The sequence below is a fragment of the Pteropus vampyrus genome, unplaced genomic scaffold, assembly GCF_000151845.1.
Source record: "Pteropus vampyrus isolate Shadow unplaced genomic scaffold, Pvam_2.0 Scaffold203, whole genome shotgun sequence".
Lineage (NCBI taxonomy): Eukaryota > Metazoa > Chordata > Mammalia > Chiroptera > Pteropodidae > Pteropus > Pteropus vampyrus.
In genome coordinates this window covers 921193-947841 of record NW_011888984.1, presented here as the reverse complement: position 1 = coordinate 947841, position 26649 = coordinate 921193, and the positions used below count along the sequence as shown (strand labels likewise).

The following is a 26649-nucleotide window of genomic DNA, read 5'->3' as shown; positions in this document are numbered from 1 at the left end:
GGCTTGAAGGTGTGAACAGAGAGGGATAGTTAACAGACTTCTCGTCTTTTCCCAGTGTGTGTCCATCTGGTCAAAAGACCGAAGGCCATAGGAAAGCTTTGTTCTGTATAGTGGTTTATCATTCCTGTATTCATATGAATGAATTTCCAATACTTAAAAATAGAATTTCACTTAAAAATCCAGGTTTCTGGCTCCTCTTAAAAAAAATATCTAAGACCTGACAATACTGGACCCACGTGGCAGCAGTTGATTAGAGCTAACTTGTGACTTCTATCCTTAGGCAGGGTGGTGCTTTCCAGCCCACCATAGTCTTCACCACCCTGCTTGTTTAAAACCTGGTCTTGTAAAGCCATCATGTTTGAGACCCTGCTCTGTCCCAAGGCTTTGCTTCTAGCATTTGGCCTGGAGGAGGAAGCCGGATTAACGTTCAGTCAGCAGTTTATTTGGGGGGCGCACAGTGTTGTTGCTTAGGAAAAATAACCCAATAAAAGTTATAGGAAAGAGTGCACCACTTTGGTCTGTTTGGATTTGGTCACTTTTGCCATAAATGTTATTGGCATATCAGACTTCCCGTCACAAATGTTCCCTCTGAAATAGTAACATGTCCTTCTATCTTATGAGTTGCCACCCAGTGAAGGAATCCCTCCCACTCCCTAGGGATGTTCATCCAGCCTCCGCTTGACCACTTCCAGCAGCCAGAGAGCTTATTACCTCCTCACATGGCAGCCAGCTCCATTCTTGGACAGATACATTATTTTCAAATTCTTCCTTATGTTGAGGCAGCTGCTGTCTCCTTGGAACTAAAAGCCACAAAATGTTGGAGCTGGGAAGGGAAACTGATTTTTTTCAGGCACATGAGCCACCACTCATCCATCCTGCATCCAGGGCAAACATGGATCATCAATCATAGTACTCTTTCTCACTGAGCCAAGAAAAGAGTGCACTCTTAAATTTTTTAATTAAATTGCTCAAAACTTTACAGAAGTAATATGTGTTCACTTGTAACTGAGTAATGAAATAGTACAAAGTTATGTATTGGGAATATTAATCCTCCTCCCCAAGGCTAGCAATGTGAACAGTACATAAGATATATAAGCATTTTGTTTGTGCCTTTTCCTTTTTATAAAAATGGCATATTGTGCATATTGCTATGCAGTTTATGGATATCCCTATAGGTCAGTAGGTGAAGATCAAATACTATATGTAGATACAGGGTTTTTGTTTTGTGGGTTATTTTGCATTTTGCTATCAGGATCCAACACATTTTTAATAGCTACATAATATCCCATTCTGTGAGGTGTACCCCAATTTATTAATCACTCCCCATTGCTTCATTTCTTCAGGATCCTTCTCAACACAGTGCTCCAGGCAGCCACTACCAATCGATTGGAGTTAGCCTGTGAGGTAAAAGCCATTTGTCATGTCCAATCCAGTCTAGCTCCGTATCTCACACATTCTAGAGAAGGGAAGCAGACTGGCTGAAAGATCAGAGTGAATCAGTGACTGGGGCAAGACTAGAACTAAATCATCTTGACTGTCAACATTTCTCATATCTCATGTCACTTCTCACTAAGGGCCATCACCCTAATGCTCTGGAGTAAATAAGTCCAGTTCCTCTTCTGTGTGCTACCCCTTCAGATATTCACGGTCACTGCTCCTGAGTCTCCTCCTCCCCAGGAGAAATTCCCTCAATACCTTCAAATTTTTCTCTAAGGACAAGATTTCCAAAACCCTTTACCATCTTGTGGGCCGTTCCTTCTTTCTTTCTCCTTGCTCATCTTTTTTATTCATTCATTCATCGAACGAATATATATTAGCACCTTCTATGTGGCAGTCATTGTTCTGAGTACTGAGTGACTGTACAGCTTGCATCTTAGTGGGAAGGGAGAAACAACAAGATATTTGAGGGTGTTGAATTCTAGAAGAAATAAAATACTGTTAACATACTATAATGACAGAGGGACTCTTTAGATTGGTCAGGAAAGATCCTTCTGAGGAAGTAACATTAAGCTGAGACCTAAGTGACAAGTAGGAGCCAGCCATGGATAGGTCAGGGGGAAGAGGATTCTAGAAAACAAGAAAGAACTTGGTACAAGATGAGGAGGGAGAGGCCACAGGAGTCTTGCAGGGCCTTGTAGGACAAGACAAGAAGTTTGGGTTTAGTGTAGGTTTCATTTAAGTGCAATGGGAAGTCACTGGAGGGTATTAAGCCAGGGAGGAAACATTTGATTTCTCCTTTAAAAAGGTATCTCGGGGGTCTGTTTAACTCGAAGCAAGGTTCATTTTCTCCCACACCTCTTATATCCAAAAAGATTGACAGCCAGGCCAGTTTTCCCTGTTCAGGGTCCCACAGAGGATCAGCGAATTGAGTCACAGCCATCGTCAGGTACACATCACGGTACTCCTCAGCAGGGCATAGAAGTTCAGGGAGATGGCAGTAGCTCCCTAAGACCTGAACCCAGGAGGTTCAGTGGGTCTTTGTATGGAGTTCTCAGTGCTCTTGGCAGCCAGGGGGATGGAGCCCAGTGTGGTTTGGGGATGGAGCCAAGTGCACTGGTTGCATGAAAGGTATACGGGAAGTGTGAGTGGAGACCTGGAGCTACAGACACTTAGGAAAAGTTTTCGGAGTAGTGTCCAGAAACCAGTCAGCTGAAGAATAGGCCTGTTGTCCGCCCAGTTGACACAGCTTCTGTGTGATTTTTGCCTAAGAGGAATTCGGATACTTTCCTGCTTGGGAGGTTTTGAATTTTGATGTGTCCCCTTCTCAGGTTGACATCCTCTTGGCTCCTAGGTGCCTGGATGACACACTTGGATCTCTGGGAGCCAAGGGGACTTCCGAACCAAGAGGACTTGGGTCAAGATTAGTCTTTGGGGGAAGAAGAAGAGGGCTGGAAAAGAGTCACTACAGAGTACAGATAGGTAGGGTCTTAGACATCAGAGCCACGCCTTTTCCAGAGTGGGAGAGCTGGATTGGAAGAAGTGAGATCCCCGAGCCTTTTGGAGATATTTGAAAAATCCCCTGTCCACGCCCTTACCCTTAGATAGCTGTCCACAAGTACCTGAGATTTCCGCCGGGGTCACCACCCTACCACCCACCCACATTCTGGCTTTGTGAGTCTTAGCTTGAAATGATATAAAGAGTCCACAGGGTCCTTTCAGCAGGTGAGCAGTCACTTTGTCTGGCTCTCGGAGGAGGTTGCCAGAGACCAGCAAGGTCAGGGCATGTGCTTGGGGTCACATGTCTGCTTAGGTCACTTGGGGCCAGGTCTCCATTAATTCATTCTTTTTCCCACAGTTTGCAGCCTCTTATTTCCCATTTTTGAAAAATCTCACTTTTAAATCTCTGCTTTAAATCTACTTCCTTTGGTCCTATGGCAGGCAGGCCTGAAGGGCAGCATCTTCTTCATCTAGGGGTAGGTTTCTTGAGTTCTAATCAAGAACTCTCTGGTTCGGGAGATTAGAGGGAGAGTCGGTTTAGCCTCTGGTGTTGGCTTCACCTTTCTCCAAGGAGCTCAGCACATTCCAAAGAGGAGATCCTGAGAAAGAAAGGCATGAGGCTTCTACCCCCTCAGCACACACTCACCAGGCTAGTTTCAGCCCCTTCATTTTATCTGACCCCCTTGCTTCCTGTTCTAGGAACCTGGAGAGGTGTGGCTGGACCAAGACCTCCCCCGATGTGAGCAAGTGTCCTCCTCCTCCCACCACCTACTTCCACCACGCCAGGCAACGTCCTCAAGCCCTGGCCTTCAGGGGAGAGGTAACAGGAACCCAGAGCCGAGACCATGTGACGGCGCTGGCCCTCGCCATCGCCGTCCCCCTCACCCTGGCCCCAGGCCCGGCACCATGATGTTCCGAGACCAGGTGGGCATCCTCGCTGGCTGGTTCAAGGGCTGGAATGAGTGTGAGCAGACAGTGGCCCTGTTGTCGCTTCTGAAGCGGGTCACCCGCACCCAGGCCCGCTTCCTGCAGCTCTGCCTGGAACACTCACTGGCGGACTGCAATGACATCCACCTGCTGGAGTCGGAAGCCAACAGTGCTGGTAAGTCTCCACCCCCAGAGTTGGGAGCACAGCAGGAGGGATACCTGCAACAGGAACAGATGTCAGATGGCTGAGGAGGCCCACCCATCAATGGTGCTAAGAAATGTGGGTTCTAGGCTTATTGGTGGGTGGGGAATCCCTGACCTCCCAGGTCATCATCATGGGTCCCCTGGGGCTTTGTTGCCAGCTATCCTCAGGTGTGGAATGGGGGCAGTACAAACTGGAAGCTACCCTAAGCAAAAAGACGATCATGTAGAGTGGCTTGTCTGGGTAGCTGAAAGGAACAGACTGAAGTCATTACCTATGAAACGGGGGTGGAAGGTGAGCATTAATTCATTTCTCAAGTTCCGAGACATCAGAGCTAGGAGGGAATTTTAGAACTCTTCGAAATTTACAAGTCACCTTATACTATTTAAACACATACACCCCCGCCCCCGCCCCCCACCGCCCCAAAGGCAGGTTGGACTTAAAGCATAAACAGCTTCCAGAGAGTTTTAAATTTAAATATAGTCCATGTCAGTTCCCTAAGCACTCAGTAGAGAGGTGCTCTGTGTCTTATGAAATTGGCGTTGGGGTGGATAAACCAGACTTCTCTAGAACCTCTCCCTAGGGCCCCAGGCATAAATAGGAGTCGGGCCAGAGAACCATCTCTAGGGACACTGTGGAAGCAAATCTGGACTTTTGGGCCTCCACGGGCTTGGATGGAGAGCCGTTTCCACCATGAGAGGTAGGAGAGACGGAGGGCAGAGAAGAGGGCAAGTCGTGTGCACCTGAAAGCTAGCTGGAGAGGGGACCCAGGGACCCCATGTAAAGTGTGTCCAGACCCTTCCCACCTTTTTCCCTATAATAATAGTTCACACACTGAGCCCTTACAGCAAGCCAAGCACTGGCTTTACTTGTTCAGTGACTTTGAAAGCAGTGTTGTTCTTCGGTGGCTCTAGAGTCAGACTGTCTAGGTTTGAATTCTAGTTTTGTCACTTGCCATGTAACCAAGTAACTTAACCTTTCTGAGCCTTGGTTTCCTCATCTCTAAAATCAAGATGATACCTGTGCTTACCTTCTAGGGTGGTTGTGAGCTTTGAGACTAGCGCCTGGCATGTAGTAAATACTCAGTAAATGTTGATTGTTGTTTTTATTGTGAATAACTCATTAGTCCTCACAACAACCCCATGAGATAGGTACTGTTATTATCCCCATTATATTGGTGAGGAAATCAGCATGGGCTGCTAAGATTGGGATTTGGGGAGCCACAAAGCTGCCTGGCTTCCCTCATCTCCCCAGGCCTACCTGACAGCACCAGTCACCGTTATTTCACCCAGTTTTTATGAACAAGTCACAGAAGCGCCATGGTCGTAGGAGAAGATGGTTCTTCAGGTTAGAAGTCACACTGGCTTAAGTCCCAGTCTGGTGAACAATGAGCAGCAAGAACCCGGCTTAGCTGCAACAGGCTCAGAGCTCAGCCATTTCACACCCCTCCCACTCTCCCGACCAGGGAGGGCTCCCCTCTGCTCTAGCACCGCAGGAGTTCTGTGGTTATAGAATGGCTCTGCCCCTAGAGTAGGGGCTTGTTTGGGACAGGCCAGTTTCTTACATAGCTTTGTCACACATCCCCACTGCCCCATCCTGAGCAGGCAGTTGGATGAGCACTGGGTACCAACCTTGGCTATATGTCAGCATCACCAATAGTGCTTATCGTATTTATTTATTTATTAGGGCATTTTGTTTTTGCTTTTGGTTTTCAAAACTTATAATAAAATCAAACCATATGGAAGATGAAAAGTGAGATCTCCCTTCCAGAATGTTCCCAGTTCGTGTACATTTTATGAGATAGTCTGCACATGTGTGAGCACATACATGTTCTCCATCCAGCTTTTTCATTGTTTTGATTGTTTCGACACACAGAACACTGTGCATATTAACCAGTTCGCTTTTTTCACTTATCAATATAACTTAAAGATCATTTCCATATTCGGCAGATACACATGTACCTCGTTGTTATTAACAGCTGCTTAATGGAATAAGTAATGTTTATAGAGCTATAATGTATCAGGTAGTGCTTTACCTTTATTACTCATTCGACCCTCACAGCAGCTTTGTAAGGTAGGTCTTTTTATTTCCTCATTTTACAGAGGAAAATGAGACAGGTCTGGAGAGGTTTAGTGACTTGGCCTGGGTCATAGAACTGGTTGGAGGTGGAGATAGAATTTGACTTAAAACTCTTGCTCTTGACCAGCAGGCTCTACCGCATGGGATGTTCATCCTCACTCTTACAAACAGTGCTATAATGAGTACCCTTTAAGTATTTCTAGAATAAGTTCCTAGAATCTGTGGGACTCCTAGTTTGAAGTTATGTGCATTTATAGTATTTGTTGTTACCACGTTGCCCATGAAAGACATGGTACACATTATACCAAAAACACCCAGATAGTTTGCATTGGTATGTTGGAGGCGATGCCTAGCCAGGGTTGAGAATTGCTATGGAATGAATTGACTAATGAAAATATATGAATCAAGGTCTTTATCCACAGTCCCATGTCAGATGGTGAGACTATAACAAGCTGATACTTAGATGGAGAGGTAGGGTAAACTTACAATGAGACATGAGGAAGTGCCATGGTATATTCCTGAGTCAGCAGGAAACCTGCCAGGATTAGCATGACTGGAGAGAAATTCTCTAGGGCCTTGAATGCTTCTTTCCTGATAGATAGAAGGGCTCTAATACTAAGGAGGCCTTTGTCTCCCGACTTGCTCCCACCCACAAGTAGAGCAGCCACCCCGCCTTATTTGTGGAGGGAGATACTTCCTGGGCTTGGGGGCCTGCCTCATGGAAGGGGCTGTGCATCCTCTGTTTCTCCTTCTCTGTTCATTATGGCCTTCCCATTCTCTTGTGTTTCTCATATTTGTATCATTGGCAGAATCACCTGGTAGAGAAGGAGACGACTATTAAAATCCAGATTCCTGGGCCCCTTACCCAAACCTACTAAATTAGAATCCTGAGGGGTTGGGTCTGGGAACAAGTACCCAGCTTCTGCTCTTGACCAGGCAGTTTGAAAGGTGATGCCCTGCTGGATGATTCACTTGTCATAGGACATAATAGGGATCGGGACACCCAGTAGTTCTCTATCCAGCTCTGCCACTAACACCTCCTGAGACCTGCCCCACCCTTCTCGGGCCTGAGGCTTCACATCTGGATGGTTCTAGATGCTCTCCCAGTATCTCTCACTCTCCCAGTATCTCTCGGGCTGTGAGAGAGAATGCCGAAGAAGGCAGAATTACAGCCACGCATATTACTTTGGGGGCCCAGCATATTCTTCTGAAGCAGAAGTTCTTAATATTTTATGGGATGAACCCCTCAGATAATCTGTCCCTTCTCCCCACCATGATGCAAACTTCCCCCACAAACCAAATCTTGAGTTCAGTCAGTCCACCGGTTCCTTGTTAAAAGCTGCCTGTTACAGGGTCTAAAGTTCTTCAGCTTTTCGGATCCCTTCAGGCCAGGAGGGCTGAACAGTGAGGCAGGTCCTCTGCCTTTCTCTGGGTTTGTACTCCATGTCTCACCTACCCAACTCTGCTACTTCCTCCAGTTCTCCCAGAGTAACCCTGGGCTCAGGTTTGGGTCAGAGCTGCCCACCTACTTCTCAGAAAGGTTGGGGAATGCAGAGGGCTTGATCTAGGCAAGTGGGTTCCAACTCTGGCTTCATATCAGAATCACCCAGATACTTTATAAAAAGAACCTGAGATCTGGGTCTTATCCCCAGAGATTCTGATGTTTTTTTAAAGCTCCCTAGTTGGCTCTTGTGTGCATTCAGTGGAGAACCACTTGCCTTGATGTCGACACTGATTCTGGGTGGGCCCAGGAAGGTGGTGAGGGTACTGTCATGTGACCTGTGGCGAGTGGGGACTGTGGAAAGGGGCTCTGGTCTGGGTTACCCTTTCTTCTCAAGTAGCTGGGAGGGTGTATAGAAGTCCCCAACCCACACAGCCAGCTTTGGTTTCATGGAAGCAGAACCTGAGACAACACCTTGAATCAGGCATGGAGAAGCCCCAGCTTTTCCCTTGTCGTCATCCTTGTTCTTTCTCCCGGTGCTGTCTTCCCTGCCCATTTGAAGATATAACAATAATCCTGTCTCTTTTTTTTCCCTCTACTGACTAGGACAAGAAAGGTAGAGCCAGGGAAGCTGAACTCCCCTTCCCTCCCTGGTCCTATAACTTCCTGGGCCACGTTTCCTATATTTCTTTCCTCCTGTCCTCTTGAGTCAGAGTCCCTGTATCCAGCAGGCTTAAGCCCCTCCCTCTCTGGCTCACTGAATCTGGGTGAGGAAACTGAGGTCAGGAGGGGGCCGAGTGAGTCACCAGAGCTCAGTTCTGATGCCTCCACCCTCCCCTTTCAAGCTCTACTGACACAGTTCATCAAAAATGTAAGCCCCTGGCCCTCCCCCATATTTGTATGAGCTGGAATGAGGCAGAGAAGGGCACGTTCTCAGCCAAACCCCAGCCCCTCCGACGGGTGCCTTGAGGCTGCCATGATTGTTGCAGCAGCCTAGCACATAGAAATGAGTTTGCTCTATGGCACGCTCCAAGATATATTTGGCTCCTGTGATTTGTCAGGACCTAGGGTCATGACCTACTTAGCTCTGGTCACCTGGCCAAGAAGGGCACTCATGTGCACAGTCTCCCTCATCCTCTCCATGCCTGTGGACTACAGTTTTGCAGATTGGTGAGAAGTAGCCCTTGGCATCACAGCAGTCCCCAGCTCCCATCCCATTCACCCGCCTCCAGAATTTCATCATTGCTCGTTGTGCCTCTAGCTCAGAGGAACCAGAGACATGTCTGTTTTTGGTAAATAACTGTGTGAAATTCCCCTACCCTTGTCGAGAATCTTAAGGGGGAGCCCTAGATATGTCCTCTGTGAATTGCTCCCCCAGCCCCAAAACAGTGTGGGCCCTAGGTCTTCAACCAGGAACAGCAATAATAGTTAAAATGCATGGACCACTTAACACAGGTGCTGTACATGATTGTCCTATTGACTCTTTACAACTATTTTATGACAAAGGGGCTTTTACTACCCCCATTGTACAGAAGAAGAGGCCAAGGGTCAGAGAGGTTGAAGGACTGGCCCACAATTATGTTGATTTAGGTCATGGAGGCAGAGCTGGATTTTGGATCCAGGCAAGTTTGCCTGTTGAACTTGTGCAGTCTGGTAAGACACGAAACAGAATGACCTGAGGTCCGGGGGTCCTAGAGAAGGCACATTGTGTACACATAAACACCACTACCTTCCAGGGAATCATCTGGGTCCAATTGTGCAGGTATTCAATGGGCCCCTGCTGTGCCTCAGCTCTGGGCCAGACTTTCCTGATCTGGGCAGGAAACTAGAAGTTCCATCCCCACCCGTCATCTGCAGCCCCAGCTGGGCTCACCCCAAGGGGCCTGAGGCTGCACAAATTCCTTGGACAAGTTCCAGTGTTCAGCGATGCTTCCCAGTCATGGGAGGCCCGCCTTCCCCACCACACCACTGCACAGACATAGAACACACACATTTCCCTAGGGTTGGCCTCCATTCTTCCAAAACCACTCTCTCCTTTCTCCAGACTAGAACAAGGTCCTTCACTGAGCCCAGCCCTTGGGGCTGTTCTGTCACATCCCCTGGCAATACTGTGTCCCTCCGTCCTAGGGTCCTGGCAGTACTTGAGTGGGGGAGGGACTAGACAAGGCTTCTCTCTTTCTAAGATGCTTCTGGCTATCCTGCAAGGCCTAACCAGCAATGATGGACATCAGGATAGGGCCGAAGGGATAGGCTCACTGCTGGAGAAGGGAGGCAGATGCCAGGCATTGAGCCACATACCGAGCGCTTACTCTGGGCAGACTCTGTCAGGTGCTTTCCATGCACTGTTTCCCCAAATCCTCTCAGCAGCCCTTAAATCCGTCTTTTACAGAGGAGGATGCGTATTGTCCATGCAACTGCACGACAGCTGGGATGCGAGTCCTTGACTTTCTGTCCTTAATTTTAATCACTATGTTATCATCAAGAACTAAAAACTCGGGCAGTAAGACAGGGAAGTGGGATATCAGGGGGTTCCTTCCCATGTGATCTAGCGCCATAGGGAGGTGGAAGGGCGGGAAAGGTGAAGGCTATCTGAAGTTGGGAAGGCCCGTCTCACCTGAGAAAGATCCTTAGACATGGAGATGACCCAAGAGACAGCTTCCTGGTCATGAGGAGCTGGTTCACGAGAAAGTAGATGGAAGGGATAAGATTTCCTAACCTAATCTTGCAGGTCCTGAAGGGAATCTGGAAAACCAGGGACAGGGGGCAGAAGAGACTTGGCGTTGGAGAGATAGTAGAGGTTTGTGGGTGAAGTTCCTCCAGACGGACCTGGGTTCAGATCTTGGCTCTGTCACTTTGGGGAAGTTACTTTACCTTTCCAAATCTATTTCCTCATCTGCAAGATAGGGATGCTAAAACAGGGTTGAGGTGAGGATGAAAAACAATCATGTTTGTAGCATAGTGTCTGGTGCCTAGTAAATGCTCGATAAGTACTGTCCCTTGTTACAATTATTTTATAGTACAGTAGTCCCCGCCTTATCCACGCTTGTGCTTTACATGGTTTCAGTTACCCACAATCAACCACAGTTTGAAAATATTAAATGGAATATTCCAGAAATAAACAATTCATAAGTTTTAAATCATGTGCCATTCTGAGTAGTATGATGAAATCTTGAACCATCCCAATCCATCCCTTTGTCCAGCGTATCCACATTGTATATGCTACGCATTTGCGTAGACACTCAGTAGCCATCTCTTTTATCATATCAGTTATGAGATATTTTGAGAGAGAGAGACCACATTCACATAACTTTTATTGCAGTATATTGTTACAGTTGTTCTGTTGTTAATCTTACTGTGCCTAATTTATAAGTAAAACTTTATCACAGATGTGTACATATAGGAAAAATAGTATATATAGAGTTTGGTACTATCCACAGTTTCAGGCATCCACTGAGGGTCTTGGAACATACTCCCATGGATAATGGGGGGATTACTTTTCTGTTTGGGCCAGTACTTATGGGCAGAGCATGAACCAATGACTCTGACTGAATAGATGAAACACTGGGCACTGCAGCAAGGGTTTTCTAGGAAGGTTGGAGCAGAGAGGCTCAGGCCAAGAAATCATGCAGTTCCGTGGCCAGGAGTTGGGAGATGTGTGTGGGTCGTTTTCATAGAGCTACATATTTAAGGAGAATTAGAATTTTATGTGAATTCCTAGGCCATAGATTTCAGAGAGTTCATTAAAAGAAGGAGAGGTGCAAAAGGGTATATCTCAGGTATTTTTGCAAGGCTCCCAGGGGTCAGGTGTTGGTCTGCAGTGTGGGCCAAAGAGACCAGAGGTCTTTGGAATCTTAAGCCCTAAGGAAGTTGGGTTGAAACATCATCAAATACAGAAGGATCCAGATCAGGGCTCACTTGAAATCCAGATGCCTAGAATTCTGAGGCTCTTATGTACCTGGCCATTCCCAGCCTCTCTGTTTCCTGGGCCGGGAGATGGCTTGTGCCTTTAAAATCTGTGGGGTTGAGCCTGGTTAGTACTTGGATGGGAGACCACCTAAGAAGACTAGGTGCTGTAGGCATAAATCATCATCATCATCATCATCATCATCATCATCATCATCATCATCATCTATGTGGGTATTTTAAAGGAAGGTGCCATGGTAAGAAATATCATACTTGTGAGGCTAGATACAGCACTTACTTTGTGCTCTATTTTGTGCTATGGTTTTACTTAATTCATAGCAGCCATGTTAGGCAGGACTGATTTTGAGCCCCACATTATAGACAGAGAAAGTAGAGCTCAGTGAATTAATCACGTTTGCCCAGAGTCATATCACATGGTCAGTAAGTGGGAGAAGAGGGACCTAAGCCACATCTCTGCCTATTCTTTTTCATCACCTACCCCTCTGGGGTCCTAGCTCTGACAGTTAGAGCCAGCTCCTTTGACCTTTTCCACAACCTCACCAATAGATTAATAGCTCATCTCTCAGAACAGCTTCTTCATTAGGTGTTTGCAAATTGTCACCCTGGTGACAGGTATCAGCTCAGTTGCCCAAGAGTGAAGGCAGAGTTGGCCCCAGTCCTTGATCACTGTTTCTTTTCTCAAGCGTTGGTATTCTTTGTCCCTTTCCTTTGCCTTGTCAGCATAACCCCCCATTCTCTACTCCACTGAGCTGGCCATGAGATGGGTAACAAGTTTTTCAAGGAAGACAGACCTGTAACAGTACCTCCCAAGGCTTCCTTTATGTAATCAGCCTGGGACCTTATTCTTGGGAAGCTCCCTTCTGGATCAAGAGAGGAAACCTGGCTCATCTCCACAGGACAGAATCAGGCCCTCAGACCGTGGGATTAGAAGGAGACGTCACTAGATCCCTATGGCATGGAGTAGCCAGGGGAGGCCTCCTAGAGGCGGGCAGGTTTAGGCAGTTATAAAAGACCTAGAATTTGGGCAGGAGGAAGGGGGCTAAAGCCTTGAATCTCAGCCTGAGTGTGGAAGCTTGGATGAATGTGGCATGGAGAGAGCCCCGCAGAAGATAGGGATATTCTGAGCCTAGTCTTTATCTGGAGGAGAAGCGGGGGTAGAGTACCCTGTAAATGATGGCGATGTCGGACAAAAACTTGAGTCTGTGGGTACTGGTTACCACTGTAAGCTCCTGGTTAGGAACATGATGTCTTGGTGTGCTTTGGGAAGATAAATCCATCTGGGTTTATGGGACGGGTTGGAGTGGGGAGAATATAGAGGCAGAGAGAACAGTTAAAAAAAATAATGACTATTTATTAAATATGTTCTATATGCCAGGCCACTTTCCATTCTCTATTAGCTACTTGAATCTTAAAGCAACACTGAATTGGGTACTGTAATTATCTCCAAAGTTTTTCGGGTGAGGAGATCAGTGCTAGGTGAAGTTCAGGGTGACTTGCCCAAGGTTCAGCTAATAAGTTGGGAGGTCCTAACTATCTGATTGCAGAGCCCAAGCTGCCAACCACATATTCTGCTATCCTCCCTCTTCAGGAACGAGGCTGTTTTGCTAGAGGAAGCGGGTAGAGGCCATGAAAATAACGGGCGGGGTACAACAAGAAGAGTAGATCTGGAGACAGCAGAGGAAGCTCGCATTCTAGAGTAGCAAGTTTGGCCATTGGGAGCCACAGCATGTTTTTGAGGGTAGGAGCGATGGAAACAGGAAAAATTACTCTGGAAGCAGTGTTTGAGGATCAAAGTTGGGGGTCATGAAAGAAGGGAGAGTGGATTGGAGCTGAGGGAACAGGCTGTCAGCACCTCTCCTGGGTTTATAGGAGTCTGCCACCTTGGCTCCCCTGACATTCCCTCTCATCCCCTCTAGCCATCGTCAGCCAGTGGCAGCAGGAGTCCAAAGAGAAGGTGGTATCCCTCCTGCTGTCCCACCTGCCCCTGCTTCAGCCACGAAACACAGAGGCCAAGTCGGAGTACATGAGGCTGCTGCAGAAAGTGCTGGCCTACTCGATCGAGAGCAACGCCTTCATAGAGGAAAGCCGCCAGCTGCTCTCTTACGCCCTCATCCACCCCGCCACCACATTGGAGGACCGCAACTCGCTGGCCCTCTGGCTGAGTCACCTGGAAGAGCGGCTGGCTAGCGGCTTCCGCACCCGGCCCGAGCCCACTTACCACTCACGCCAGGGCTCAGATGAATGGGGAGGCCCTGCAGAGCTGGGTCCTGGGGATGCAGGGCCAGGCTGGCAGGACAAGCCACCCCGGGAAAATGGACATGTGCCCTTCCACCCACCCAGCTCGGTGCCACCAGCCATCAACAGTATTGGGAGCAACGCCAATGCAGGTGAGAGGAAAGGGGAGTGTCCCAGGAGGCCATGCCCACTTAAAAAGGGTCAGGCTCCCTTTACTTCCTGTGTGGCCCTATGCAAGTCACATAACCTCTGGGCCTCAGCTTTATGAGGCAGTGCAGAGATTCTGAATTGGCATTCCCAGAGCCATATCGGACCCACAGGCATGTTTTATTGTCAAACTCAACAAAACTTTGACTTTTTGTTGTGTTTTTAAATAAATTTGGTGATATAAGGAATCAGGAATTTCCCCCCTAAAAATCCACATTTCAGCTTTTTTTGAAAAGTCAAAAGATCTAGTAGCTCAAGAACTGTATTCCTGTGGCAACAGTAAGATGGAGTTTACTCCTAGTCACTCCTTTAGACCCTACACGTATTTCCCAGTCAGCCTCCGCCCCCACCGCCCTGCCATTGGACATATCTGATACCTGCCTGGCCTCTGAAGGCATTGAGTTAATGACCACAATCTGAAGTCCCTTCCAGCTCAGACATTTCTGGATTTTTGTATCTTGCCTCCGCTTAAAGGGTTGTTTGTGAGAAATCTATGTTTGTAAGCCTGTGTGTATTAGATGCAACTCACACTGAAAGGCATTAGTAGTAGTAACGTTGTTGTGCATAGAGTGTGCCGGATATTCTCGTATAAGCACTTTTCACGCATGATCTCATTTACTCCTCATCACAACCATATCATTATTAGCCCCATTCTACTGATGAGGACACTGAGACTGAAGTGAAGTCATGTTTTCAAGGTCACACATGGAACAAGTGGTGGAACTGGCCAGGGTTCAGACCCAGGCAGTCTGCTGCTAGAACCTGCCTCTGACCACTACACCAGCCTCCAACTAAGCAGTTTTGAAAGGGCTGTCTTAGTGTGCACCCTAGGAGCTGGGGTGAGCAGGGGGAACTGGTACTTCAATGAGTTTTTGAAATGTTGACACTCAATATATTTTAGCTAGATTTATCATTATTACTATATATTCTCAACTCATACCATTAGTTTGGAGTATATGGTAATAATGATAAATGTAGCTAAAATATATTGAGCATTTAATCTTTGCCAAGAACTGTTCCTGAGAACTTTGTACCTATAAATTCATTGACTGAGTCACAGAAATGTCACTTGTCCAAAGTGGCGTAGCTAGAATTTAAATCCAGGCAGACTGGCTCCACAGTTCATACTCTTAACTACTATGTGATACAGCCTCCGCCTACAAGTGACCCTCCCAAAGAGGCCCGGACCTCATCAAAGGGCAGATACTTACACATTCCTTCCTCTCCACAATGAGGACAGCAGCTACTGCAGGACCAAGCTGCAGCACTGTCGGATAGGGGATTTGAACTAGAAGAGAGAAGGGAATTGGGCATTCCAAATGGAAGGCACAGCATGAATTGAAGCCATAGGGATGGCACATTGGAGGGGACAATATACAGACAGATCCAGGCTGGTCCTCCTCACTGGGCTGGAGAGGTGCAAGGATTTAAATGAGATATAGCAGTAGCAAACATACGTGTTTACCCTGTGCCAACAAGGACTTCACATGGAAATAGAGGCAGGGGACAAATGAAGTCATTCAGCTAATAGGTGGCAGAACCAGGATTTAAACTCAGATGTGTCTTGACTCCCAGATCTCAGTATGTTGGGGCCACATTCTGGGGGGCCTTGAAGGATAAGATGAATCTTTTCAATTTCAAGCAGTTGCAGGAAACAGGAAACCATTAAAATATTTTTGAATGAGGAGCAAGGATTGGCCTAAAAGGGCAGACAGAGTGGGTTTGGGGTGCTGCCAAGGACAGACCAGGGTTTCTTGGAGAGTGCGAGGCCCTGGATCTCTGGCGGGCATTTCTGTTTTTATAGTTCTCATGCTGTGGTCGGCCTCCACCCATGTGGGACCAAGCAGGGCTCCTCAGGAACTTCAGGATCATTCTAATCAGGATAATTTCCTGGCCTCTCAGCCTTGCTTGCCTCCTTCTTGGCTGAGAAGGGAGGAAGGAGGAGACCAGAGGCACCAAGACAGGCATAAAAGGGCCCGTGTTGAGGGTTCCCCTGCCTCCCAGGACCCAGAGTGTGCCATCATCATCTGGCGTTCAGAGGCTTGGAAGGAGCCCTGAGCAGAGGACCTCTGAGGTCACGGGCAGGGGCAGAGGCTGGCCTTCGGGGGCAGGTCACTGTACTGTCCTTTCCCTCAGGTGACTTCCTGGCTAGGAGCATAGATATTGTCACAGATGAGGGAAAGTACTTTGGGATCTGTACCAGGCTGGTCCTCCTCACTGGGCTGACGTCAGTGGATCACCACCAGAATCCCAGCCTTTCCATCAAAAACAAAGCTGGTTGTCTTCTGCCTCTGCTTCCCCACTCCCCTGGGCAAAGGGCTTCAGTTCCCTGGGCCTTGATGGTCTCACCTAGCTAGGCTGAGACTTTTGGTTTTGTTTCCTTTTTCTTTGATTTGGGGTACTCTGGGTTCCCTTTGTTAAGCTCAGAGGCCCCGTTAGCACCCTTAGGATCACAGTTGTCCTCCTTTTGGCCTCCAGGAAACTTTGAGGGCTCCTGTGCATCATGCTCTGCTCCTGATCCTGGGGATGCAGAAATGATTAGGCAGGCTCGATGAGCCCGAGTCCAGTGTGAGAAGCAGGCTAGTGAAAAGGGCAGTAAGTGCTGGGCTTGAGATGGCAGCAGTGCGGGGGCCCAGGGAATGCAGAGGAAGGAGTGAAGGCTGAAGTGGGTGGCAGATAAGAGTGGAAGAGCAGTGCACTAGGCAGAGGAAATAGCATCTACGAAGGTCTGGAAGCTGAGAGAAACTCCCCTGTCCTGAGAATGGCTAAAAATCAAGTTGGAGCCTTCTTCCTACCTCAGCAAATAGGATGGATGGAGTGAAACGTCCTGTGGAAGAGGGTCTAGATTTGGGCTCAGTCCAGGAAAAATCTATGGGATGTGGTGAAGCCCAAAGACAGGGATGTTGAGGAAGCAGTTTATGTGTTTCACTCGTTACTTTACAAGTACTTCTGAAGAAAAGCCTCTGCTCCAGGCCCCATTGTATTTGCTGGGGATACCATGATGTCTAGGACAGGACAGGTCACTTCTGTCAGAGATCTTCTATTGCAGCAGGGGCATATAGTTAATAAACAAGTAAATAACGAGATAAGATCATTTCCAGTTGAGATAAGTGTCATAAGATAGATAAGACAGTAATGCGATAGAGTAACGAAGATTGGCAGGGACAACTACTTCAGACTGAAGTGTCAAGGAAGGCCTTGGAAGAGGTGATGCTTGCTGAGATGAGACCTTGAGGGAGCCAGCTGCCAAGATCAGGACAAAAAGAAAGAGCAAGTGCAAAAGTCCTGAGGCTGGAACAAGCCTGAGTAAACGGAGATGGGGGCAAAGGCACGAAAGGTTTAAACAAGAGGGCAAGTTGTAAGCGATAAGAGGTCTGAGGCGAGCGGGGCCCAGGTCCTGCAGGGCCTTGTAAGAGTTTGTATTTTCTTAGCTTGAAAGGAAGCCACAGGTAAGATTTAAGCAGGGACTGACTCGGTCAGATTTTACATTTTTAGAAGGATCAGTATGGCTGCTGTGAAGTGAGTGGAGTATAGGAGGCAAGAAAGAAGGCAAGGAGGCAGTGAGGAGGCTTTTGCAGTAATTCCGGCTAGGGAATTGCTCAGACCCGTGGTGCCAGCAGAGGAAGTGGAGAGGTCCAGAGAAGTGGCTGACAGCTTGCTGATGGGTTGGGCATGTGGGGTGGAGAAGCAAGGGAATGAGCAGTATCTGGTAGGTGGTTCCCTTCAGACGCCAGGATCCCTTCTCCTTGTCGGCTTCTGGGGCTGAGCTGCCATCCGTGGCACTGGCTGAGGAGCATGGTCTCCTGTGGTCAGATCCCCAAGCTTGACATCTTGCCTCTCTCCCCCTCTGGCCAGGTCTCCCTTGCCAAATCCACCCCAGCCCGCTGAAGCGCTCCATGTCACTCATTCCCACGAGCCCCCAGGCTCCTGGTGAGTGGCCGAGTCCGGAGGAGCTCGGGGCCCGAGCTGCTTTCACCACATCCGACCACGCACCCCTCTCACCCCAGAGCAGCGTGGCCTCCTCTGGCAGTGAACAGACGGAGGAGCAGGGCTCCAGCCGGAACACTTTCCAGGAGGATGGCAGTGGCATGAAAGGTACAACAGGGGAGGGCATCACTAAGACCCTCCTCCAGAGGCTTCTGCAGATCTTAGAGGACAGGAAGCTTGCAGCTGCTACCCAGCCTGACCCGTCTCCCCTCACCCCCCACCCCCACCCCCCGTTGACCCCTCTCCCAGAGAAGGGGACAAGTCTGAGGGGAGTAGATAGCCCCCACCCTCAGACACTCCAGTCTGACAAGAAAGCAAGGACACCTAGGTAACTGATGGAACAAACTGCTGACCTTACACCCTCCCTCCTTCTCCACAGATGTGCCCTCGTGGCTCAAGAGCCTCCGTTTGCACAAGTATGCAGCCCTCTTCTCACAGATGAGCTACGAGGAGATGATGACACTGACTGAGCAGCACCTGGAGTCTCAGGTAAAGCTAAGGGGACCATCAGGGCAGGATTGGGGACAGCACCATTTTGACACTACCCTTGCAGCCTGAGCTGCCTCCATCTCTTTGGGCCTTGTTGGGATACCCCAAGTACCTCAACCTCCCATTTCTAGTTTCCTGTCTCCTTTTGCCCTACCACAGAATGTCACCAAAGGTGCCCGCCACAAGATAGCCCTGAGCATCCAAAAGTTGCGTGAGAGGCAGAGTGTCCTTAAATCCTTGGAGAAGGTGAGCACCTGATATCTTCGTCTTTAAGGTCAGCTGGTTGCCTACGGTACCAGAAGATTGAAGGCTCTGGGTCATCCTTGCTACCCATGCAACCTCCCCTTGGGACCGCCCCAGCCCTAGCGAGCCAGGCTCGGGGGACCAAGTGCAAGTCAGATCACAGGGCTCACTTGCCTGTGGCTAAGAGACCCCCCTCCCTGTCTGTACTGGTGTGTGTCTCCAGGCTCTGTTGACTCAGCCTCTTCTCTCTTTCGCTTTTCCATTTCTGACTGGCCTTTCCAATAGGGCAGAGTGTCTCCCTGTGTGCACGATCTCTTTCCATTGGTTGGTTTCTCATCTACTCATTCTCCTTCTATATCTGCCTCGATTTGCATTCCTTTTCCCCTTCCCCTGCCACTTGCCTTCTGGTTTTTCTCCGCTCTCGGCGTCGTAGTCCAGATCACTGGTTCCATCCTTGGCGAGACCCTAAGGCCCTAGCATGAGACCACCTTCTCCTGAGCTCCATGGGGCTCCACCTTGAAAGAGGGAACGTGTGTATTCGAATGTGTGTTTGTAAATATATATGAGCTTGTGGTGCCTTTACCTGCCTTCTCTGTGCTGGAACCCAGGATCCCGCTAGCCCTCTCCAAGCCCTGTCTGACCTCGTTTATGTAGTCCTTCTACATAAATGTGGGGTTGGCATGTGAACCTAGCCGTGTCTTCCCCACCCAGGACGTGCTGGAAGGAGGGAATCTGCGAAACGCTCTGCAAGAGCTGCAGCAGATCATCATCACCCCTATCAAGGCCTACAGTGTCCTCCAGGCCACTGTGGCTGCCGCCGCCGCCACCGCCCCTACTGCCAAGGATGGGGGCCGAGGGGAGTCACTGCTGCCAGGTGCTGAGCCTCCCCTGGCTCACACCAGCACAGACAAGGGCACTGAGGCCAAGGACCCTTCAGCTGCAGAGAGCTACCCACCTCCACCAGCTCCGGCTCCCACTGATGGCAGTGAGCCAGCCCCGGCTCCCGTCGCCGACGGAGACATCCCCAGCCAGTTTACACGGGTGATGGGCAAAGGTGAGACCACCCAGGGCCCAGCAGGAAGTTCCGGGGTAAGGAGCAAAGTGAACCTAGACATTAGGAATCAAATTCCAGTTCAATGGTGGAAGCAGAGCTTTTTAAAGCATCCTTGGGACTAGAACACCATACAGAGCAACTGAGAGTGAGGGTGGCAAGGGCCGTGCCCTTAGGTGTGTCCAGGCTGGTGATGGGAGACAGCTCTTACCCTCAAAGTGTCTTCAGCCTGAGAAGAAGACAAGACTTAAGTCGGCGGGAACTGCATACCAGTGCCGGGTAAAAAGATAAGGAGAATCCATTGGTGGTCTCAGAGGGGACTGAAGTCCACAGGATGGGTGTGGTGAAGCTCTGAACGAGCTCAGCCTTCTTTTAAGGCAGCATGGCATCGCAGAATTTCTACTTGAGGTCTAGATCCTTTTAGCCGTGACCTGGGCCAGGTGACTCAACCTCGCTGAGCCTCAGGTTCCTCAGGCTAAAAATGGCCACGTTAATGACATTGTTTTATTGTCATTAACGTGGCCATTTTGAAAAGTTACAAGGAGAAAAGGTATCATCGACTTCATATTTGTCTTTTGCCAGGCACTGTGGTGGGCACTTTATATATCTTCACGATAAGCCATGCTTGGCACGTAGCTAGTACTCGTCTAGCCCAAGTTTAAGTTTCCTGTCCCTCCTCCTGTGGCAGACATCATCTTGGGGGCTAACCCCCACCCTTTCCCATGTCCCCCAGTGTGCACCCAGCTGCTGGTGTCCCGACCAGACGAGGAAAACATCACTAGTTACCTCCAGCTCATCGAAAAGTGCCTGACTCATGAGGTGAGACCTTCTCTAGAGCTCCCAAGAAGGGAAAAGTGGCCCCATCACTCTCAGAATCAGAACCAGTGTTCCTTATGTGGCCAGCAGGGTCCTACCTGGCTCCTGCCCGCCTCTCCAGCCTTCATCTCACCAGTTGGGGGTTCAGTGGATGCCCTGAGCTATCCTTCTTGGAGTCTTTGTACAATGTTCCTTCTCTTCTAAACAAGTCCCCCCCACCCCCACCACTGGCCCCTCATACTAGATCCGGTTTCTCGTGCCTCCTGTACTTCTCCCTCACCGCGCTCGTCAGTTATGATCGCATGTGTATCTTCTCCCCAGCTAAACTGTAAGCTCCACGTGCACAGGTCACCTCTCCGTCCCAGCATGGCCTGGCACAGGGCAGGCAGTCGATCAATATTTGAGCAAATAAACGGAAGGCAGATCTGAAAGAAGCACCCCCTCTCCCTGCTTCACTTCCCTAATTCTAGGCTTTCACGGAGACACAGAAGAAACGGCTGCTGTCCTGGAAACAGCAAGTGCTGAAGCTCCTCCGGACCTTCCCGCGCAAAGCTGCACTGGAGATGCAGAACTACCGGCAGCAGAAAGGGTGGGTGGGCCGCCAGGGCACGCGGGCCGTCCCTCCTCTGCTGGTTGACTGCGAGTACTTAGAGGGGTGATTGCATTCTGGGCTGGGAATCTAGTGGTACTCATTCAATCACTGGGCGACTTACACACATCACTGAGTGAAGACTTCCCAGCAAATCAGGGTGTTCTTACCACTGGAATACGGTCCTGAGCTCGAAAAACAGCTTATGTCTTGATAGCAGGCCCCTTGCTTGTCCCTTGTTCTCCTCACCTGTGTGCAGAGGGTTCTGAAGGCCCTTCTCACCTCAAACGAGTAACAAATGTCACACCTGAGTATTAAAGTTAGAACTGCTTTGTGTGGGTGTGAGGGACATTCCCCATCTCCAACCTTGGGGTACTCTTGGGCTGAAGGAGAGAGATGTGTAATGCAGGGACTTAGGGAATCCTTGCTCAGAGCAGTCCTGTGTTCTGTCTTGCCCACTGTGATTGTGGGAGGGAGGTGAGGAAGGGGTGGACACATGGGCCCCATCCACCTAAACTGACACACTGCCTTCTGCTCTCTCCCAGCTGGGCGTTTGGCTCCAACTCGCTCCCCATAGCTGGCTCTGTGGGGATGGGCGTGGCCCGGCGGACCCAGCGGCAGTTCCCATTGCCTCCCCGGGCCCTTCCTCCCGGCAGGATGGGGCTTCTGAGCCCCTCAGGCATTGGGGGCATCTCCCCCCGACATGCCCTCACCAGCCCCAGCCTTGGGGGTCAGGGCCGACAGGTACGTAGCTGGAACCCGAGAGCCTGGCGCTCCTGGGGTTGGGGTGGCGGTGCGTGGGGTCCGTGTCATTGCATCTGGGTCTGACTTAGAAGGGTGGAGCTCTCTCGCCAGCTCCACCACTCCTGGGCCTCTTCCCTGCTCATCTGCTTTCTCTCTCCCCATGTGCTTTGCAGAACTTGTGGTTCGCCAACCCCGGAGGCAGCAACAGCATGCCCAGCCAGAGCCGCAGCTCTGTGCAGCGCACCCACTCGCTCCCAGTCCACTCGTCACCCCAGGCCATTCTCATGTTCCCTCCAGGTAAGGTACCCCAATTATTGGGACTCTGCCTCCGCAACACCCTTAGCTGGCCTTGCTCTTCTCTTTTGGGTCTCATACGCTCCAGCACCTCTCCCCATACTTCCCACCACTCTGCACCCATCTCCCTGCAGAGCGGCTTTTCTTGTACTCTTCCCCACCCCCATTTCAGTCTTCTCTCTCAGGTTCTGCCTTCTTTTATCTCCTCTCCCTCTTGTGTGTCCACCTCTCTCCCTTCCTATGTCGTAATCTTAGTATATATGTTGGTCTCTGTCACCATCTCATTGGCAGGAGTTGAGGGGATCAGAGAGTCAAAGCATTCGAATGGAGGGGAGTCCTGCCTATCAGTCCACCGACATTCTTTCAGAAGCCAGGCGACCAGGCAGGAACCAATAGACTTCAGTTCTTGGGTCAGGTTTTATGCTAGAGGGTGTTTGAAGTTTTCCCTCTGCTCACAGGGCCAGCCTAGAAATGGCAGATCAGAATGAGGGCCAAGTGGACAGAAAGAAGAGGGTGGAGAAGCACTAGCCCTACTTTGCTCAGTGACTAGAGATGATGTCCTCTGCCCCGTGCCAGGCCCCCGTTGCTAGGCACCAAGGCTGCAGAAGCACATAAGGCTGGTCTAGAATGAGCTGCCTCTGGAGAGATCTTAGATATGCAGGTGACCCTAAGCTCTCTGTGTCATAAACTGCCAAATCAGTAGGGATTCTTAATTTATGAGATTATGCAGACTGCCACCTGTTGAAGGCAGGAGATCGTCTTGTTCATCCTAGTACAGGGTTTGGCCTGTGGCAGGCATCTGTAAATGATGTTAAAAGACTGGATAGACAAACTGCGGGAGCAAAAAAGAACAGTTCTTTTGACCAGAATGCTGTGTACTAGGCTATCAGGCAGCTTCCCTGCACCGTCAGATCAAACCCTCCCAAACTGCACATGTGAGGGCACTGATGATGTTCTCATTTGATCAGTCACAAATCTGAGACTCAAAGAGGTGACTTGCCCAAGGTTAAACATTCTTTTCGTTAAGAACAGACAGATGGTCTGACATGGCCTGAGCTCAGGGTTCAGAGGGGATGAACCCTGATGAGAGGTAAAGCTGAATGTGGGAGCGGGGTCTTCTAAACCAAATTAAAAGCTCAGATTTATTCCTGACAGGAGTGAGGAGCCCAGGAAAGGTTTTAAGCAGTGCGGGGTGGGTTTAAGTCTGCCCAAGGAGGTGGGCTGTTTCCCAGACTCTAGAACAGGAGGCCCTTTTGAGAGTCAGTTTGAGGATAAGCCCTGTGGCTGCCATCCTGACTTGCCCTGACTGCCTGGCCTGTGCAGATAGAATTTTGCCTGTAGGAGCAAGTCCAAGTGGGGAAGGAAGAGTTCTGCTTAAGCTTCTGTAGCACGTACAGAGCAGGTCATCAGTCAAGGAGCACGCGGCTGCCCAGCTCCCACAGCAGATGCCCAGACTGTGCTCAACGCAACATGTAGTGTGTCCAAAATAGTCAGCTTTTGTGTGGCCTCCAGGAAGCCCCCTCAGCTTCACATCACTCTGTCTCCAGATCAGGCTTTCTCTGTGTTGCCAAGCCTCTCCCTTTGCCATTGCTGCCTCTGCCTGCTTTGTGACACACCTGGGCCTGTCTCTTTCATCTCTGCCCAGTCACACCTTCTATCCGAGTGTGTGCATGTCTCCCGTGCTCTGTTTCTGTCTCTCCCTTTCCCTCCCTCCTCATCCCTCTCAGCCTCTCGCCCATGCCGTCCCATCCGGTTCTTTGTCTTCCTGGCTCTACTGTTCACCCCAGTCCAGTCCTGCTCACCACCTCCACTCTCTCCCACCCAGACTGCCCGGTCCCTGGGCCTGACCTGGAGATCAATCCCAATCTGGAGTCTCTGTGTCTGAGCATGACAGAACACGCCTTGGGTGGTGAGCATTTTCTCTTTTCCTGACCCTGCTCCCACCTACCCAGCAGCATCTACACCTCTGAACTGAGCAACTCAGAGTCACCCTAGGGGGTCCCTAGGGGAGGCCGGACTCCAGGGAGGGCCTGACTGGGATGACAGTCTACCTGAGTGCCTTCTCCCGAGCCTCCTGCCAGCTCCTGATCTTCCTCCCTTCCTCCCTTTCTCACCACAGATGGGACAGACAAAACCTCCACCATCTGACGGGACCCACAGCCCAGCGCACCCATAAGCTCCCTGGGCGGCGGGCGGGGGCCAACCCCCAACGGGCTTCTCCACGACAGCGAGAGGGTGGGCTGGCTCAGCTATACATTCTAATATTTTTCTACTCTCTCACCCTTTTAACTTTTGTTTAACATTGGCACACGCCTTGCTCACCCCCAGGCCCGTTGAGGGATCTCTGCTGAGGCCGGGGAGATAGGGGGCAGCCAGAATAAAGGGGGCAGGAACTGGCCAGCCTGCCTGCCCTCTCCTTCCCTCTGTCTCCCTCCTTGTCCCATCCCACCCCTGCCTCCTCCAGACAGCCCGCCACCTGCCCCTCCCAAGGGAGCAGCCTCCCCCAGAGACTCACTGACCCATGATCCTGTGGGGCCTGCTCAGAAACATCTGACATTTAGGAAGAGACAAGCAGGATAGAAAACCTGCCCTCCTGAATGTCATTTGAGAGGCGCTAAGGAGAAGGCAGCAGGTGAGGAGACGAGCCTCTCCCCGCCACCTTCTCCTCCCCCTTCCCCATCATTCCCCGAGGACAGGAGCCACCCTCCTCTCACTCGCCTCCTTTCGCCCTGTTTATCAGAGGTTCTCTACAATTAATTTCTTAGACCTATTTAAGATACATATTTATATAGTTCTTAACGGTTTTTCTCTCATCATTCCCTCTCATTTTTAGAATCCCCAGGCCTCTCTCTGAGCCAAGAAAGTGGCAGGGGAAGCCTGAATTTACGAGGGGAGAGGGGCAGAGCCCCCTCCTCCAAACCCCCTAGCCCTTCCCTACTCCCCCCTGCCCCCAGCCCTGGCTCCCCAGATGCAGAGATCCAAGGTGGGGAGCCAGGGCAGCCAGTGAGGTCAGGAAGTCTGTTGCCTTAACGTCCCTCCTTCCACCAACACACACCCTTCTCCACTCCCAGGTCTGGTTGCTGAAAGACTTGGGGGTGAGGAATAAGGGAAAGGGGGTGGTTTGGTTTTTGGTTTCTTTCCCCACCCTCTTTTCTTTCACCCTTCCCTCACCCCCCATTATGTCATGACCTCATTAAGTGAAACACTATAGCATAACCCAGAGACTTGTCCCAGCCCAAGTTATACAGACCCTCTGGTCCCTGTTCGTACTGCAGGGTTGTGCTGCGGCCGAGGTGGAGGGAAGGGATTTGGGGGTTCAGGTTGTGGGGCAGCCAGGGTCCCCTATTCCAACCCCCTTTTCTCCCTCAACCCCCCCCCCCACTGGGACATTCTCAAGCTTTTCACACCGAAAAGGAAAAAAAAATGTTATTTTTAGATACATTTTATGAATAACTTTTGTTATGAATATGGCTGGTAACCATTGTGTATGTTATTAAAGATACAAAATGTTGGGAAAAAACAAAAAAACCAAAAAAAAAAAAAATTTTAAAACCACCGCCCTCCCCGCACTCACCCCATTCCCCTGACCTTCTTGCCCCTGCCCTCCTGGTCTGGACCTCCCTCAGCTCTGAGCCCAGGGAGGGGGAGGAAGCCAGGGGGTGGTGTAGCCCTGGGGACCTACTCCAGGTCCCCACCTCCTCTCCCAGTGCCGGGCTGGGTGGGGTGTCAGGTTTATTTATGTACCTCTTGCACACTCATCAACCTATGCAAGTCCCCCACCCCGGCCCCTCCATGTTTCTGTGCCTTTGCTCATTCCCCTCAAACTCCCAGGGCTTCTCCAGTCCCCTCCCACTAGCCCCGGGAAGTGGGATAGACAGGGGCCACATCGGTTGGACTCAGCAGGGTGTCCCTCTTATAGGACCCTCACCTCCTCCCAGCCAGTCCTGTCTTGCTCATTATCCATCAGAGTGAGCTGGCTCTGCCTGGCACTGGTAGGTGGTGAGGGACACCCCCCCCCCAACACAATGGGAGGCAAGAGCTTCCCCCTCTCCCCACCTGACAGCAGAGTGTGCAGGACGCAGGCGGCCCCACTCTGATGGGCAGGACCCTGGCCCTCTCCTGCTCCAGCCCCTCCCCAGCCCCCCCCCCCCCGCCCCGCCCTTGCCATGATCTCACCCTCCCTTCTATCCCCAGCCCCACTGGCAGAATCAGCTTTGAGTAACTGTACAGTTTTTCTCGCTGTTGAAGAAGACTTATTTGTTGGAGTTTCACTTGTTTAATGGTCTGGGCTTATTTTGGAAAAAAAAAAAAAAAAAAAGGATTCTGACCTTTGTTATGCTCTGTTTCATTGAAAAACCTAATGGGTCCTGTCTCTGTGGCCTTTGCTTCTATCCCTTAAGCTGAAGCCACTGAGTGCCTGGGATGGGGGTGGGGTGAGGGATGGGGTGGGAGAGGGAGGTGTAGGCAGAACAAGACCATTAAGA

At 50.1% G+C, this 26649-nt stretch overlaps 1 protein-coding gene across 1 annotated transcript; it reads left to right on the top strand.

The window, feature by feature from the left end:
- The first annotated feature begins 1334 nt into the window (after positions 1–1334).
- On the top strand, positions 1335–26497 carry SAMD4B (sterile alpha motif domain containing 4B). Its single transcript, XM_011372242.2, has 13 exons — positions 1335–1404; positions 3637–4039; positions 13427–13897; positions 17808–18047; positions 18319–18428; positions 18588–18674; positions 19383–19725; positions 20456–20541; positions 21009–21127; positions 21673–21871; positions 22045–22168; positions 23991–24074; positions 24285–26497. The coding sequence occupies exons 2-13, from the start codon at positions 3844–3846 to the stop codon at positions 24311–24313; spliced, it is 2088 nt and encodes a 695-aa protein (XP_011370544.1). The 5' UTR covers positions 1335–1404; positions 3637–3843; the 3' UTR covers positions 24314–26497.
- The last annotated feature ends 152 nt before the right edge of the window (positions 26498–26649 follow it).

Bases quoted from the DNA above. Each gene is read 5' to 3' on its own strand.
- SAMD4B (XM_011372242.2), top strand. From the start codon at position 3,844: ATGATGTTCCGAGACCAGGTGGGCATCCTCGCTGGCTGGTTCAAGGGC. The intron at 18,429-18,587 runs GTAAAGCTAAGG...GCCCTACCACAG, and splicing joins AGCAGCACCTGGAGTCTCAG to AATGTCACCAAAGGTGCCCG. The intron at 21,872-22,044 runs GTACGTAGCTGG...TGTGCTTTGCAG, and splicing joins TTGGGGGTCAGGGCCGACAG to AACTTGTGGTTCGCCAACCC.